Source organism: Trichomycterus rosablanca, chromosome 9, assembly GCF_030014385.1.
Source record: "Trichomycterus rosablanca isolate fTriRos1 chromosome 9, fTriRos1.hap1, whole genome shotgun sequence".
NCBI lineage: Eukaryota > Metazoa > Chordata > Actinopteri > Siluriformes > Trichomycteridae > Trichomycterus > Trichomycterus rosablanca.
The window spans coordinates 39,627,007-39,644,783 of record NC_085996.1 but is presented as its reverse complement, the minus strand read 5'-3'; the positions used below and the strand labels follow the sequence as shown (position 1 = coordinate 39,644,783).

Here is a 17,777-nt window from a genome sequence, read left to right as displayed (position 1 = left end):
GGGGCCCGAAACCAAATGGATTTTCCACCTGAGAGGATAAAAGATGGGACGACGCGGGTGATGTTATCATTAATTCTCCGTCCTTTATGAACAATCGCTGAAACAAACGCTGGAAATCTTCGTCCTGCGTGCAGTACAGACGCACCGTACGGCTCGGAGACGATCATTTCTGTACACAAGCGCCGTGCCCGATCTAGCGTTACTCATTACGCTTTTATTAGCTCCATCTGCTGAAAGACCAACAAAAGCTCGACCCGGAGAACCGCCGGAATAAAACGTCTCTCTTTTCCTTCCCCGAGGGTCAGTGTGTACGAACCGCTGGCTTCTATTGGTTGTGATTTCGGTCAACACCTTTATCTAAAGCTATTGTAGAAGAGAAATGGGCTAATCTCTACGAGAGCAGATAACACCCGACCGTTCCGCGGCTTCTTCAGTGCCGTTTCCTGCCTGTAATCACCGACCGGGCCGTAAAGAATCCGGTTTAACTATTAATCTCTGGTGTAAAATATCTAATAAAAACAATTAAAAAGCAAGAATTAAGCCCAGGTATACCAGACGGCTATTTATCAGCTCCACTTACCATATAGAAGCACTTTGTAGTTCTACAATTACTGACTGTAGTCCATCTGTCTCTTTGCATGCTTTATTACCCCCTTTCACCCTGTTCTTCAATGGTCAAGACCCCCACAGGACCCCCACAGAGCAGGTATTATTTAGGTGGGGGATGATTCTCAGCACTGCAGTGACACTGACATGGTGGTGGTGTGTTAGTGTGTGTTGTGCTGGTATGAGTGGATCAGACACAGCAGCGCTGCTGGAGTTTTTACATACCGTGTCCACTCACTGTCCACTCTATTAGACACTCCTACCTAGTCGGTCCACCTTGTAGAAGTAAAGTCAGAGACGATCGCTCATCTATTGCTGCTGTTTGAGTCGCTCATCTTCTAGACCTTCATCAGTGCTCACAGAACGCTGCCCACGGGGCGCTGTTGGCTGGATATTTTTGGTTGGTGGACGATTCTCAGTCCAGCAGTGACAGTGAGGTGTTTAAAAACTCCAGCAGCGCTGCTGTGTCTGATCCACTCATACCAGCACAACACACACTAACACACCACCACCATGTCAGTGTCACTGCAGTGCTGAGAATCATCCACCACCTAAATAATACCTGCTCTGTGGTGGTCCTGTGGGGGTCCTGACCATTGAAGAACAGAGTGAAAGGGGGTAACAAAGCATGTAGAGAAACAGATGGACTACAGTCAGTAATTGTAGAACTACAAAGTGCTTCTATATGGTAAGTGGAGCAGTGAGTGTAGAAACAAGGAGGTGGTTTTAATGCATTCAAATACTAAAATTTTTTTTAATTTTTATTTAATTGTCATTTACAAATGTAAAATCATTTGTACCAGTGATTATAATTATTAGACGTCATTATTATGAGAGCTCATGAAATAACAACATATTTTTTAAAACTAGTTTAACTTAATAAAGTTATAACAACTAATAAAATACATTCATACGTGTAGGATAGTTCATCCCCGACTCTAAACGTTATAAATCACGTACACAAACGTTATATAATTTGTGTCCAAAACCTACATCCGTCTATACACTAATAATACTTATATTAATACTTTATATTCACTATAGATCAGTATATATATATTTATGATCACGGTGGTCCTCCGGTCGACCCCATGAATACAGTGTTGATGGGGGGCAGGGAGGACACCATGTCCCGCACCTCGGTGCTGCTGTGGTGCAGCAGCAGTGCTTCCTGGGAGTGGTGATACTGGGCAGCGCTGCTGTACATGCACTGGGAGACTGAGCACTGGATGGCCGGGGCGATCGGCGAGCCTGCAACACAAACGCAAAGAAAAGATTCGCTTCAAACTTCATGCAGTACCTTTAAAAACAGTATAATATTAGTTAAACTATTTTAAATACTGTTATTTTTTGTCATTTTATATATATGTTTATATATCTTTAAAAAATTTACTGCTGTAACATTGCAAATTGTCCCCTGTAGGATAATAAAAGGTGATTTTATCTTATCTTATGTTATTTTTAAAAATATGCCTGTATTAAAACACATATGCACCGTTCCAGTCCTGTACACGCTGTCCAGTAAACTTCATTTAGTTTAGATTTATTCCATTTGGACAGTTGTGATGATACTACTAAAGACTATTTTAAAATTCAGCAGTACCTTATAACTTAACGTCCCTTAAATTGAAATCTTTAAAACTCGACGCCCTTTGTGGAGAAATTTGTGCCCTTAAATTTAATTTCAAATGAACAATGAACAGCCGCTTTGCTCAGCGAATCTGCATCAGTGTGGAATAAGCGTCAGATCCAGGGTTACAGCTCCACATGTATCTGTGTTTATCTGGATTCTCCTCCCTGTTTCACTTTTAAACTTGTGTTACAGCTCCAGCTTCTGAGAAATGGTGAGAATCAGAATCAGCTTCTCCCGGAGTCTAAAACGCTTCTTGTTGAAAATAAAGCTTAACGTGGTTTAATGTAGTAAAAGAAGGAGACAGGAGCACTAAACTTCTCTTCATTATTACTGCTCATAAGTTCCTCCACTAATCACATTCCTCACTCGCTGTTTTACTACAATAAGTCACGCTGAGTTTTGTGCACCGCCGTCACACTTCATAGGAAATAACGGCACAGCGACGCAGAAGCGGTTTTGTCACTTCTCATGTGAATGCGCCGGTGCTGAAGGGAATACGGTATTCAAGACAAGATCAAGCATCTCCACCATTAAGAAGCGTCAGGAAACAATAAAGAAGTAAAACTAAAGTGCAGCTTTTATTGTATTTTTATTGATGTGTAACTGTTAGTAATTGTATATCAGTGTGTTTATATTATATTTGTGTTATTTTCAGTGTTTAAGTGTCAAAAACAACCTCATTATTTTACATGAGACTAAAATATCTGCAGCCCCACGGGACCATGGACGCATTAACAGGTTCTCCAAACATCCTTATGGGAAAAAATACCTCGAAACTCAACGTCTTTAAAACTCAACACCACTCCCAGAACCGATTGACGTCCTGTTTCAAAGTACCGCTGTACTAGGTAGTTAATAGTGCTATTATCTTATTATCAAGAAACTCAATGTGTTAATGCTACCGCCCGACACCAGCAAGTTAGCACTGTTAATGAATGCAGTATCTGTCAAATCTGTCTGTACGGAGCTCGTTACTGACCTGCTGAGCGTGTTATTAAAGCCGACTGTGCAGGGTAGTACGGAGCGGCGGGTTTCCTGCAGGCCATGTCGTTCAGGATGTTCAGAGGATCGTTGACCTCGGTGTAGGCAGAAACTGACCGGGTGGAGCAGACGGTGCTGATCACGGATACGTGCTGGTCGATTAATGATCCCATCCTTGGAGGATCTGCATAACCACTGTTCCCGTAGAAGCCTGTCAAGGTTCAAGGGTTTATTAATTAATACATTCATCAATACAGTCAATCATGGGTAGTGGTAGCTCAGTGGTGGACTGGTAAACAGAGGGTTGCTGGTTTAATACCTACCAATGCCAATTGTTGGGTCCCTGACAAAGTCCCTTAATCTTCATTGACTGAACGCATTAGTCATAATTGTAAGTCGCTTTAATCTGAAGCGTCTTCTAGGTACCGTAAATGTAAATATCAGGTTCAGCAGTGTGAAGCTTCTTCCTGGAGGGGGCGCTAGTAGCACTGTAGTAGTTAAGCTCCATTACAGTAATTACACATGTCCCTCTGCGCTGTTTAGTTTGGCCATCAGATGGAGCACGGAGGCTCAGCTGCATGTGATTTGTCAATTTCTCTCAAGTTGCTTCAGGTGGAAGGATTCCTAATGTCACAGCTTCTCAGTGCCCTCTTTACCAGCTCCTTTGTTGGGACATGAGAACTGGAAGAGCGATTTGCCTTGTAGGGGGCGTGATGCCCCCTTTTTAAAGCTAGATTTGCCAGTAAATCCATGGTTCATGGTTTGAATCTCAGCAGTGCTATCAGCCGACTGGGTGACTGAAAATACATAATTGACTATGTCTGGGATGGGTGTGGTCGAAGCTCTTCAATTTCTGCCTTCTGCACAGTGTTTCCTAGTGAAACTGGGTCTGCTGTGACCCTGACCAGGATAAAATTATTGATGAACAGCTGAGACTGGAGATGCCCTGTTGTACCCCCCATGTTCTAAGACACTACTAGTCTGGCCACTAGTTTTTCTGCCCAGTCAGACAAGTTAGTCAACCAGTGTAACAGGTTAAATCCATGCTCACCAATGTGTCCTGTGCTGGCATACGCTGGTCCTGAACTTTCTCCACCATTCCCAGCGTACCCGTACCCTCCTGAATCCATCAGCTGCACAGCCTGGGCCTCTATACCGGTGTCGGGCGTGGCCGCGTAGCCGTTCGGTAAAGACCTGGATCCGTAGGGTCCTGTGGCGCAGCTGCTAGTACAGCAGTCCTTGGCTAGCTGCTGGCCGCTGAATCCGGCGTAGCGTGCACATTCAGCACGAGCTTGGTAGGCCGGCGTGGGGGTGTGGACCTGCGTTAGGCTCGTGGGCTGGTAGGTGGAGAAGGAAGGGTAGTAGCTGGGGGTCGACAGGCTCTGGCACATGGGGTCCGAGTAAGCCTGGCAGGGTTGGTGGGGCTGGAGGGGGCAGCCGCTCGGAGATCGGACCGCCATCGGACCCTGGTTGATCACGCTGCCTCTGTTCGCCACGGCCGGGGAGATGGGAGGGGTGATTAACGGACCGCCGCTGTCGGGGTAGTTCACCTGGGCTTTGGGATGAACACAGGAGGGTAAAATGGGAAAACATGGTTAGTACTTAAATGGTTTGGGGAAAAGGGTTAAAGGAATATTAATTAGTTCAAAGTCATCTAAAAAAAGATCGTTAAGATAATTAGATCAGACGAGCTTCACGTTTATCGACTTTTCTCAAGAATCTGAACTTCCCCAAACTTTTGCTAGAACACCACAGAGCAGATATTATTTAGGTGGTGGATGATTCTCAGCACTGCAGTGACACTGACATGGTGGTGGTGTGTTAGTGTGTGTTGTGCTGGTATGAGTGGATCAGACACAGCAGCGCTGCTGGAGTTTTTAAACACCTCACTGTCACTGCTGGACTGAGAATCGTCCACCAACCAAATATATCCAGCCAACAGCGCCCCGTGGGCAGCGTCCTGTGAGCACTGATGAAGGTCTAGAAGATGAGCGACTCAAACGGCAGCAATAGATGAGCGATCGTCTCTGACTTTACATCTACAAGGTGGAACAACTAGGTAGGAGCGTCTAATAGAGTGGACAGTGAGTGGACACGGTGTTTAAAAACTCCAGCAGCGCTGCTGTGTCTGATCCACTCATACCAGCACAACACCCTAGTTTGGCGGGCGGATCAAACCGGGCCTTTCCGAGAGTTTGGTTTGGGTGCCTTGATGGCAGAGAACCATAAGCAAATCAGTGCAGTCCCCTGTTTCTCCCTAGCGGGTTACAGACCTTATATTCTCTACTGTTGGTTCATTTATTACTTTGTATAATTTAGAGGGGCGTCCACATACTTTTGGCCATATAGTGATATATTTTTTAATGGTCATTGTACTCAGATTTTTGGGTATTTCTGTGTAAAGGCTTTATTACCAGATAGAGTAAAGCTGTCGGGTTCTGTGCTTTGGTACAGCACCATGTTGGCCCCCAGGGGACCCTGTGTTCCCAGCACTGACAGGAACGCAAACTCCGGGTGGGTCTCGTTCTTCACGGTGGAATCGCTGGAGACGATCCCCGTCCTGCTACGGTTGGCCATAAAGCACGAGCTGGGAGAAGCCGTGAACGTGGCCTTACTGGCATCTGAAAGAATCCCATCACAACCAGTTTAACACGTATGTAGACCAGTAACAGATCATTTAATAAAACTGCACCAGTACCAGTAACAGGTCATTTAATAAAACTAGACCAGTACCAGTAAGAGGTCATTTTATAAAACTGTACCAGTACCAGTAACAGATCATTTAATAAAACTGCACCAGTACCAGTAACAGGTTATTTAATAAAACTGCACCAGTACCAGTAACAGGTCATTTAATAAAACTGCACCAGTACCAGTAACAGGTCATTTAATAAAACTAGACCAGTACCAGTAACAGGTCATTTAATAAAACTAGACCAGTACCAGTAAGAGGTCATTTTATAAAACTGTACCAGTACCAGTAACAGGTTATTTAATAAAACTGTACCAGTACCAGTAAGAGGTCATTTAATAAAACTAGACCAGTACCAGTAACAGGTCATTTAATAAAACTAGACCAGTACCAGTAAGAGGTCATTTAATAAAACTAGACCAGTACCAGTAACAGGTCATTTAATAAAACTGCACCAGTACCAGTAACAGGTCATTTAATAAAATTAGACCAGTACCAGTAAGAGGTCATTTTATAAAACTAGACCAGTACCAGTAACAGGTTATTTAATAAAACTGTACCAGTACCAGTAAGAGGTCATTTAATAAAACTGCACCAGTACCAGTAACAGGTCATTTAATAAAACTAGACCAGTACCAGTAACAGGTCATTTAATAAAACTAGACCAGTACCAGTAACAGGTCATTTAATAAAACTAGACCAGTACCAGTAAGAGGTCATTTAATAAAACTAGACCAGTACCAGTAAGAGGTCATTTAATAAAACTGCACCAGTACCAGTAACAGGTCATTTAATAAAACTAGACCAGTACCAGTACCAGGTCATTTAATAAAACTGCACCAGTACCAGTAACAGGTCATTTAATAAAACTAGACCAGTACCAGTAAGAGGTCATTTAATAAAACTAGACCAGTACCAGTAACAGGTCATTTAATAAAACTGCACCAGTACCAGTAACAGGTCATTTAATAAAACTAGACCAGTACCAGTAACAGGTCATTTAATAAAACTGCACCAGTACCAGTAACAGGTCATTTAATAAAACTAGACCAGTACCAGTAAGAGGTCATTTAATAAAACTAGACCAGTACCAGTAAGAGGCCATTTAATAAAACTAGACCAGTACCAGTAACAGGTCATTTAATAAAACTAGACCAGTACCAGTAACAGGTCATTTAATAAAACTGCACCAGTACCAGTAACAGGTCATTTAATAAAACTAGACCAGTACCAGTAAGAGGTCATTTAATAAAACTAGACCAGTACCAGTAACAGGTCATTTAATAAAACTGCACCAGTACCAGTAACAGGTCATTTAATAAAACTAGACCAGTACCAGTAACAGGTCATTTAATAAAACTAGACCAGTACCAGTAAGAGGTCATTTTATAAAACTGTACCAGTACCAGTAACAGGTTATTTAATAAAACTGTACCAGTACCAGTAAGAGGTCATTTAATAAAACTAGACCAGTACCAGTAACAGGTCATTTAATAAAACTAGACCAGTACCAGTAAGAGGTCATTTAATAAAACTGCACCAGTACCAGTAACAGGTTATTTAATAAAACTGTACCAGTACCAGTAAGAGGTCATTTAATAAAACTAGACCAGTACCAGTAACAGGTCATTTAATAAAACTAGACCAGTACCAGTAACAGGTCATTTAATAAAACTAGACCAGTACCAGTAAGAGGTCATTTAAAAAAACTGCACCAGTACCAGTAAGAGGTCATTTAAAAAAACTGTACCAGTACCAGTAACAGGTCATTTAATAAAACTAGACCAGTACCAGTAAGAGGTCATTTAATAAAACTGCACCAGTACCAGTAACAGATCATTTAATAAAACTAGACCAGTACCAGTAACAGGTCATTTAATAAAACTAGACCAGTACCAGTAACAGGTCATTTAATAAAACTAGACCAGTACCAGGGTATTTAATACCAGTGAAGTAATGATCATACCAGCGTTCTTCATGTACTTATCCAGCAGGTTTTGGAGATCCTGCTCTTTATCGTTATTGAACTGGGTTTCGATGGCCAGCAGGATGTATTCATCAAGAAGCATTCGAATGAGGTGGAAGGAACCTGCAGAGGGTAGATTTGCGCACATAGACGAGCACTTTGTTACTTTTGGATATTGAATATTACAACCCCTTATATAAATGTATGTTTATTAATTAATCATATTTGAACTCATAGACAGATGTACACCGATCAGCATAACATTAAAACCACCTTCTTGTTTCTACACTCACTGTCCATTTTATCAGCTCCACTTACCATATAGAAGCACTTTGTAGTTCTACAACTACTGACTGTATTCATGCTGTTCTTCAATGGTCAGGACCACCACAGAGCAGGTATTATTTAGGTGGTGGATGATTCTCAGCACTGCAGTGACACTGACATGGTGCTGGTGTGTTAGTGTGTGTTGTGCTGGTATGAGTGGATCAGACACAGCAGTGCTGCTGGAGTTTTTTAACACCTCACTGTCACTGCTGGACTGAGAATCGTCCACCAGCCAAAAACATCCAGCCGACAGCGCCCCGTGGGCAGCGTCCTGTGACCACTGATGAAAGTCTAGAAGATGACCGACTCAAACAGCAGCAATAGATGAGCGATCGTCTCTGACTTTACATCTACAAGGTGGACCGACTAGGTAGGAGTGAGTGGACACGGTATTTAAAAACTCCAGCAGCGCTGCTGTGTCTGATCCACTCATACCAGCACAACACACACTAACACACCACCACCATGTCAGTGTCACTGCAGTGCTGAGAATCATCCACCACCTAAATAATACCTGCTCTGTGGGGGTCCTGACCATTGAAGAACAGGGTGAAAGGGGGTAACAAAGCATGTAGAGGAACAGATGGACTACAGTTAGTAATTGTAGAACTACAAAGTGCTTCTATATGGTAAGTGGAGCTGATAAAATGGACAGTGAGTGTAGAAACAAGGAGGTGGTTTTAATGTTATGGCTGATCAGTGTATATATATATATATAAAAATGTTTATCATTCATGCTGATTAAGATTAAGATATGAAGGCTAACAGCTTTCTTTCTTCGTGTGTTGTGTATGTGTGTGTGTGTGTGTGTGTGTGTGTGTGTGTGTGTGTGTGTGTGTGTGTGTGTGTGTGTGTGTGTGTGTGTGTGTGTGTGTGTGTGTGTGTGTGTGTGTGTGTGTGTGTTTGTGTGTTGTGTGTGCCCTGAGGTCGTGTAATGGCTTCTCTAAGTGACTCCCTTTGGCTCGTTGTGTCCGCAGGGCCACCAAAAGCTAACAAACCAGACCCGGCCTCGTCCTAATCAGTGCACACGTGTCTGAGAGATAACGGTTTGTTTACTCTGAACGGGTCGCCGCATTTTACAGCGCATTGTGCCTTCCTGGCCGAACCGCAGACTGCTCAGGGTTCGAACGGTGGTAGAAGTAAAGCCTTAAACAAATGTTTAGGGTTTAAATATAAAGAGAGGGAAACGTACCGAAGCTTGTGGCGTTGTTTAGGGTCAGGCTGTGCATCACACGTGCTCCGAAAAAACTCCACTTCAGCAGAAAGTCCTGAGCTCTCTTCTTAACCGAGCGGCCGTTCTGTTTACTCGGCTGTTAAATAATAAAGATTATGTTTTGTTTTGGTTCTTTATGAAGTTATAGGGGTATTTTTTGTTTTTGACAAACCTTAATGACTTTTTGTTCCACCACTGAGTCGAGCCACTCGATAAAAGACTCCACAGTCGCATTTTTCCTCAGGAGGTCCTTTAATTCTTGGAACACAGAGATGGAATCATCTGCAGTTAAGAAACACACAAAACGAGGTTGGCATTAACCTGAAAATATGAAAAAATCCTGAAAAAATGACTGTGACTCACATTCGGAGTAGAAATCCAGGTCCTGGTCGCTGGTGTTGGACAGAAGCGCTTGAGAACCGATGCTGTTTAAATCCACCTTGTCAATATCGTTAATCATAGACGTCACCACAGTTTGGTCAAAAAGTGCTGGTCTGGCTATCTGCAGGAGAGCATCACCAAGGGAATAATAAAAAAAAATAATAACATCCTAACATTTAGACATAGCCGACGAGCTGGTGTTAAATACTGACCTGTGCGAGGTGCAGGAAGGACGTCTGGCGCTTCAGCGACGAGACGAAGCGACGAGCGAGGGGCAGTTTCTTCTCTGAGAGGATTTTCGGAAGGTTTTCCAGAGACGAGACCATCCAGGGCTCCCAGTGTTTGGCAAAGTTTCTAATATCTGCCAAAAGACTGATCGTGTTGTTCAAATATATTACTTCAATTTAATTATTTCATGTATTGAAGCAAATATATTAAAGTACGTCAAGATGTCTAACAAAATGTGACCTTGCTGATTACAAACGCTCTCTGATAAACTTTTTAGATTTTAAGTGCTTACACGTTAAGTAAACATATTAAATACAAATAAGCCCGAGGTTAATTAAAATCTTATGATCGCCACCATTTAATCACCACTGTAGAACATCAGCATCAGCACCACAATCAGTATTATACATTATTAGACTTTTATTTGATATCAGACAGGATGAAGCTGAGATATTTCACGTTTTATCTGCTCAACTTCATTTCATTTATTAATAAACATCCATTCCTGCATTTCAGGCCTGCAACAAGTTCCGAAAAAAGTTGGGACGGGGGCAATTTAGGGCGAATAATGAGGTGAAAACTAAATAATAATGTGATGTTAAACAGGTGATGTGAACAGGTGATTGTGATCATGGTTTGGTACAAAAGCAGCATCCAGGAAAGGCTGAGAGTCTCTGATGAGTAAAGATGATCAGAGGATCCAGTTTGTCCACAAATGTGTGAGAAAATGATTGAAATGTTTAAAAACAATGAACCTCAAAGAAAGATTGGAAGGGATTTGCATGTTCTCCCTCTACAGTGCAGAATATCATTAAACCATTCAAGGAATCAGGAGGAATTTCAGTGTGTAAAGGTGGAGGGTGCAGCTTAATCTGAACGCTCGTGATCTTCCATCCCTCAGACGGCATCAAGAACCTCCACTCAACACTAGCTGATATAACCACATGGGTGAGGGATTAGTTTATCAAACCTTTATCAGCTCTACAATACAGAGTTACTGCACAAATCATACTTAACACTTTACTGTGTGAAAAAGAAGCCCTATGTTAACCATGTCCAGAAACGGCGTCGACTTCTCTGGGCTCGGAGACATCTAGGATGGACCAAAACCACATGCTGCACACATTCCAATGTAATGGCTGTGGAAAAACAGGGTACAGGTACTGGACCGACCTGCCTGCAGTCCTGACCTGTCCCCAATAGAGAACGTGTGGAGAATTTTGAAATGACGACGACCCCCCGTACTGCTGCACATCTTAAGACGTGTTTGCAGGAAGAACGAGACAAAATAAAAGCTGAAACACTAAATCGCTAACTCGCTCTCCTCGGTGCCAAAACCTCTTTTAAGTGGTAAAAAGGAACGGCAACATTACAAAGTGGTAAATGCTTTACCGTCCCAACTGTTTTTGGAATGTGTTGCAGGCCTGAAATGCAGGAATGAATGTTTATTAATAAATGAATGAAGTTGCATTTTCAATTTCCCAACTTTTTCTGATTTGGGGTTATAAGTATTAAGAGCAACACTGACTAAATAAATGTAATATTATATTGTATAATCATTAAATACGTGTTACGTTTTAACATTTAGCTTAAAAACAAACCTTTCAGGCATGTCCTGCATTGTAGCTGGAATGAGAACGTCAGTCAGTACCTGTAGTACACAAAATAATTATGTTTAGCCTTATGTACTGCACCTGGAGTGATTCTGCTAGTTAAAAAATACTTCTATTTAGCATTAATGATTTACATCGATCAGGCATAACATTATGGCCACCTTTCTAATATTGTCTGACCCATCGAGGCATGGACTCCACTAGGCCCCTGAAGGTGTGCTGTGGTATCTGGCACCAAGATGTCAGCAGCAGATCCTTTAACTCCTGTAAGTTGTGAGGTGGAGCCTCCATGGATCGGACTACTTTGTCCAGCACGTCCCACAGATGCTCGATTGGATTGAGATCTGGGGAATCTGGAGGCCGAGTCAACATCTCAAACTGGTAGTTGTGCTCCTCAAACCGTTCCTGAAGCATTTTAGCTCTGTGGCAGGGAGCATCATCCTGCTGAAAGAGGCCACAGCATTAGGGAGGCGTCTCCATGAAAGGGTGAACATGGTCTGCAACAATGCTTCTGTAGGAGCTACGTGTCAGAGTAACATCCACATGGATGGCAGGACCCAAGGTTTCCCAGCAGAACGTTGCCCAAAGCATCACACTGCCTCCACCGGCTCGCCTTCTTCCCATAGTGCATCCTGGTGCCGTGTGTTCCCCAGGTAAGCGACATGATGTAAAAGAAAACGTGATTCATCAGACCAGGCCACCTTCTTCCATTGCTCCGTGGTCCAGTTCTGATGCTCACACGCCCATTGTTGGCGCTTTTGGTGGTGGACAGGGGTCAGCATGGGCACCCTGACTGGTCTGCGGCTCTGCAGCCCCATACGCAACAAACTGTGCTGCTCTGTGTATTCTGACACCTTTCTATGAGAACCATAGCCTTGGCCGCCCATGACCCTGTCGCCGGTTTACCATTGTTCCTTCATTGGAGCACTTTTAATAGATACTGAGCACTGCAGACCGGGACACACCCCACAAGAGCTGCAGTTTCGGAGATGCTCTGAAAGCATCTTCGTCTAGCCATCGCAAATCCAAGCAGCAGTTCTGCAGAAACTCACCTTGTACAGGATGGAGTCGCAAACACAAAATATATCCACGATCACCGGATCCTCCAGCAGAGGTAAGAGATGATCCGGCATACCTTGCCAGAAATGGAGCAAGAAGTTCTGAATCTGTAACACACGAACATTTAATCACTTTATAGTCGTTTCAGCTTGATGTTTTATTTTAAAGAGATAAAGAGAAATAAGACGGCACCTCGTCGAAGTTGGTACTGATGGCGTTGTCGAGAATACACTGGCAGTGAGTTTTGTACATCATGATCAACGTGTCGACCTGAATCAGAGATGTAAAAACAAAGTGGATTATGTGTACAGGTCAGGATTTATATTATATACGAGTGATCTTCAAAAAGTTTCAGCACTTTTATATTTTGGTATTGTGGTTATAAGCGGTGAGGGTGGGAGGAGGAGTAATCACTCGTGTCTGAGAGATGGAGAGACGCTTATAGTCACGATTTAGCTCCAACTGAGTTCCACCTTTTTGGACGCTGAAAGAAGCTTTAAGGGGAAGAAGATTTTCCTGTGATGATGATGTGAAAGCAGATGGAGAAATGCATCAGTAGGGGATGATTTTGATTTTGGATTTCTTAATAAATAGAGAAAAAAAAAAAGTGTGGAAACATTTTGAAGATCCCTCGAATGAGCGGCATTAAAGTAAACAAACCTTCTCTTTTGAAATGGTGTCATGAAGTAATAAATGCTGAGCGCTCGGAAATTCAGGTAACAGTGTTCCAGTCTTAGAACTGAGAGAGTATTTACGTGTGAAACCTCCCTGTAAATAAAAAATGAAACACTTTAGTTCTATATACACCGATCAGCCATAACATTAAAACCACCTCCTTGTTTCTACCCTCACTGTCCATTTTATCAGCTCCACTTACCATACAGTGTCCATCTGTTTCTCTATATACCCTTTTAAACCTGCTTTCCCCCACAGGACCCCCACAGAGCAGGTATTATTTAGGTGGTGGATGATTCTCAGTACTGCAGTGACACTGACATGGTGGTGGTGTGTTAGTGTGTGTTGTGCTGGTATGAGTGGATCAGACACAGCAGCGCTGCTGGAGTTTTTAAACACCATGTCCACTCACTGTCCACTCTATTAGACACTCCTACCTAGTTGGTCCACCTTGTAGATGTAAAGTCAGAGACGATCGCTCATCTATTGCTGCTGTTTGAGTCGGTCATCTTCTAGACCTTCATCAGTGGTCACAGGACGCCGCCCACGGGGCGCTGTTGGCTGGATGTTTTTGGTTGGTGGACTATTCTCAGTCCAGCAGTGACAGTGAGGTGTTTAAAAACTCCAGCAGCGCTGCTGTGTCTGATCCACTCATACCAGCACAACACACACTAACACACCACCACCATGTCAGTGTCACTGCAGTGCTGAGAATCATCCACCACCTAAATAATACCTGCTCTGTGGGGATCCTGACCATTGAAGAACAGGGTGAAAGGGAGCTAACAAAGCATGTAGAGAAACAGATGGACTACAGTCAGTAATTGTAGAACTACAAAGTGCTTTTATATGGTAAGTGGAGCTGATAAAATGGACAGTGAGTGTAGAAACAAGGAGGTGGTTTTAATGTTATGGCTGATCAGTTTGTGTGTATATATAAGAAGGTCCTGGGTTTGATTCCCGGGCCTGGCAGTCCGGGTCCTTTCTGTGTTGTTTGCATGTTCTCCCTGCATTTGAGTGGGTTTCCTCCGGGTGCTCCGGTTTCCTCCCACAGTACAAAGACGTGCAGTCAGGTTAATTGGAGCTGCTAGTTATATGTGTACATATGTGTATAAATCAGACCCACGGCGACCCTGACCAGGATAAAGCGGTAGTAATAAAGCGGTTTGTACTGTGGGAGGAAACCCACACAGACACAGGGAGAACATGCAAACATGCAAACTCCACACAGACCCAGGACCCGGACCACTCCACCTGGGAATCGAACCCAGGACCTTCTTGCTGTAAGGAGACAGGTGTTACCCACTGAGCTGAATTAAATGTAAAGATAAAAATAATAACCTCGTTTTTGAGTTTGCTCCCAGAGAACCTGTAATAAAAAAACACTGTTAGGAAAAGATTGAGGTAATAATGTAAATCCACTGTTATTAAATATAATGGTGTAAAATATACACATCAATACAGAAGCCCAGAAAGGTCGTATGTTATTAATTTATTTAAATCATTTTACAGTTCTCTGTTTTTAAACACCGTAAACATGAAGTTTACCTTGTAAGACCCTTTCCAGAATACACAGAATGATAATAAGCACTGCTCTCTCTTATGCCAATTCCATAGTAATGATACCTGGAACACACAGGACCACATGTACATCTTAAACACTGAATTCTTTTTATTATTATTATTATATTTTTATTAATGTGACTTTGCATGTAATCTCTTTCTTACTTTGAATGACCTCTGGTGCCAAGCCTGCGAGTCGTCAGGAGAGGAAATTTCTGCCGTATTGTCTGTAATTAGTCAGAAAATACGTTGGTCTAATTGAATAACAGGTAAATGTTGTGATTTCTTTGATGATTTACTGCTTACCTTGCCAAAAGTAGCAGCACAAGCAGGATCTAACTTTTCCTTTCGACAGAAGTCGAGGTAATGGGCGTAGAGTATGCATCGAGGTAAGCACACTCCTTCACACACTATATAGTTCTCCTCCAGCCTGATTGATAAAAGTTTATACAGTAAGTACAAGTTTGTTTAAGTAATACTGTGGGAAATGTATTTCTGAGAAGTAAAATAAATAAACTCGACATTTAAAACTTTGCACATTTTATCACTGTAATATACATTTTTGATGCAGAACAGAGAAGTAGAGATTTATTATATTGGTAAAATGTGCATGTGGAAGATGATTTGATTGGCTGAAGTATAAATACCATTGTAAGGTTAACTGGGTTTGTTTCTTCTTATCCTTGATGATCTGACTGATGCTTTTCTTTGTTATGGTTTGACTTGAGGAGAAATGCTTTGAATATTCGAGGTGGTCCAGGTCGTCTTCTGAGGAGATCGTTCCGACGCTTTCATCAGCCTCTGTCAAATACATGACAAATAAATGCACTGTGTACTGTATGTGTATTACTTATCACCAAACATACAGAAATCATATAATAATTAGAGTTTTTAATATAGAAATACCTTTAATTAATTACAATTATAAGTTATTCTTGGTTCTTGTTTTTTTCTTTCTCAAAATAATATAATTTATTATATCTATTCTATAATATATTACAACACAACAGCACAAAACAAAAAGCCCTGATCATTTGTGAAATGCTTTCTTACAAAATGCAATATCAATTACATGATCTCAATAACAATAATAACAATGATTAAAAATACTAATAATTAATGTTAATTGTAATATAATGTTAATACAAGTCAGTATTTGCAGGCAGTCGACCGTCCAAGTGCTGACCAAGCACAACCCTGCTTAGTGTCTGAGATCAGGAATAAAATTACTTTTACTACTAATAAAAATAAGTATAATAATTTATGATATAATGTATGTATATAAAATGCCAGTTAACATCATTTAAAACAAGTGAAATGTATAGTTTACCTCTATTAAATAGTTTATAATATTTGTAGCACGTCATTCATTAGTATGATGATAATCTATCTAAAAAGGGGAGTGGTAGCTCAGTGGTTAAGGTGCTGGACTAGTAATTAAAAGGTTGCCAGTTCAAGCCCCACCACTGTCAAGTTGCCACAGTTGGGCCCCTGAGCAAGACCCTTAACCCTCGATTGCTCAAATCGTGTATTAGTCATAATTGTACGTCACTTTGGATAAAAGTGTCTGCTAAATGCTGCAAATGTCAGTAATCTTATTTTTATATTATATATATTATATTATAAATTATTATATTATATTATTATATTTTCTTATATTATATATTATTTTTTATAAAGAAATACCTTTATACCTTTCTACAAATAATATAATTTATTATATCTATTCTATAATATATTACAACAAAACAACACAAAACAAAAAGCCCTGATCATTTGTGAAATGCTTTCTTACTAAAATGCAATATCAATATATCAATACAAAAAATACTAATAATTAATGGTAATTGTAATATAATGTTAATACAAGTCAGTATTTGCAGGCAGTCGACTGTCCATGTGCTGACCAAGCACAACCCTGCTTAGTGTCTGAGATCGGACAAGATCAGGAATAATATTACTTTTACTACTAATAAAAATAAGTATAATAATTTATGATATAATGTATGTGTATAAAATACCAGTTAACATCATTTAAAACAAGTGAAATGTATATTTTACCTCTATTAAATAGTTTATAATATTTGTAGCACATCATTCATATCTAAAGTGGCTCAGTGGTTAAGGTGCTGGACTAGTAATTAAAAGGTTGCCAGTTCAAGCCCCACCACTGTCAGGTTGCCACTGTTGGGCCCCTGAGCAAGACCCTTAATTGCTCAAATCGTGTATTAGTCATAATTGTAAGTTGCTTTGGATAAAATATTATTATTATATTATATTACTATATTTTCTTATATTATATATTATTTTATTATTATATTATATTGTACTAATATTATTATATTACTATTATATTTATTTTTTCTTCACTGCTGTAAAATATATATTATATTAAATAATAAACTTGTCCCTACTCGTACGGCTCACCTGATTTGATCCCAGAATCCTCCTCTTCTTCGTCAAACTTGTCAAAAAAGAAAGCGCTTTTTGCAAGATCCTCTTGGTCCTCCGTGTATGTTGGGTAATCATCAGCAGCACCGCTGTAGGTGTTTTTAGTTGGTTGTGTTTGTTGAAGTGTGTTATCTTTAACAGCACTTCCACTAGTCCTTTTCATTGGCATTTTATATAGATTAATAAAATTAAACAGAATTAATTGTAGAGTATCCTTCAGTTGAAATTATGGGCCCCTATTAATATCCAGAGTAAGAAGATATGATGCGAAGATCCAGTCCTGGACTGTTTCTACTATTTAAAATTACTTTTTTCTTCCTTTTCTTAATAAAAAAATCCTAAAATCGAATCATCTATCCTCCTCCACAGGTAGGAGCTTGACAGTCTTA

General features: G+C 41.0%; 1 protein-coding gene across 1 annotated transcript; it reads right to left on the bottom strand.

The window, feature by feature from the left end:
• Window positions 1-1,449: 1,449 nt before the first annotated feature.
• rfx6 (regulatory factor X, 6) lies at window positions 1,450-17,557 on the bottom strand. Its single transcript, XM_063001481.1, has 19 exons — window positions 17,365-17,557; window positions 15,585-15,738; window positions 15,244-15,367; window positions 15,103-15,164; window positions 14,923-15,000; window positions 14,716-14,743; window positions 13,360-13,467; window positions 12,892-12,969; window positions 12,693-12,806; window positions 11,629-11,678; window positions 10,012-10,171; window positions 9,782-9,920; window positions 9,591-9,700; window positions 9,398-9,515; window positions 7,879-8,001; window positions 5,635-5,841; window positions 4,272-4,775; window positions 3,219-3,431; window positions 1,450-1,857 (listed from the first exon to the last, which is right to left on the bottom strand). The coding sequence occupies exons 1-19, from the start codon at window positions 17,555-17,557 to the stop codon at window positions 1,673-1,675; spliced, it is 2,748 nt and encodes a 915-aa protein (XP_062857551.1). The 3' UTR covers window positions 1,450-1,672.
• Window positions 17,558-17,777: the final 220 nt, after the last annotated feature.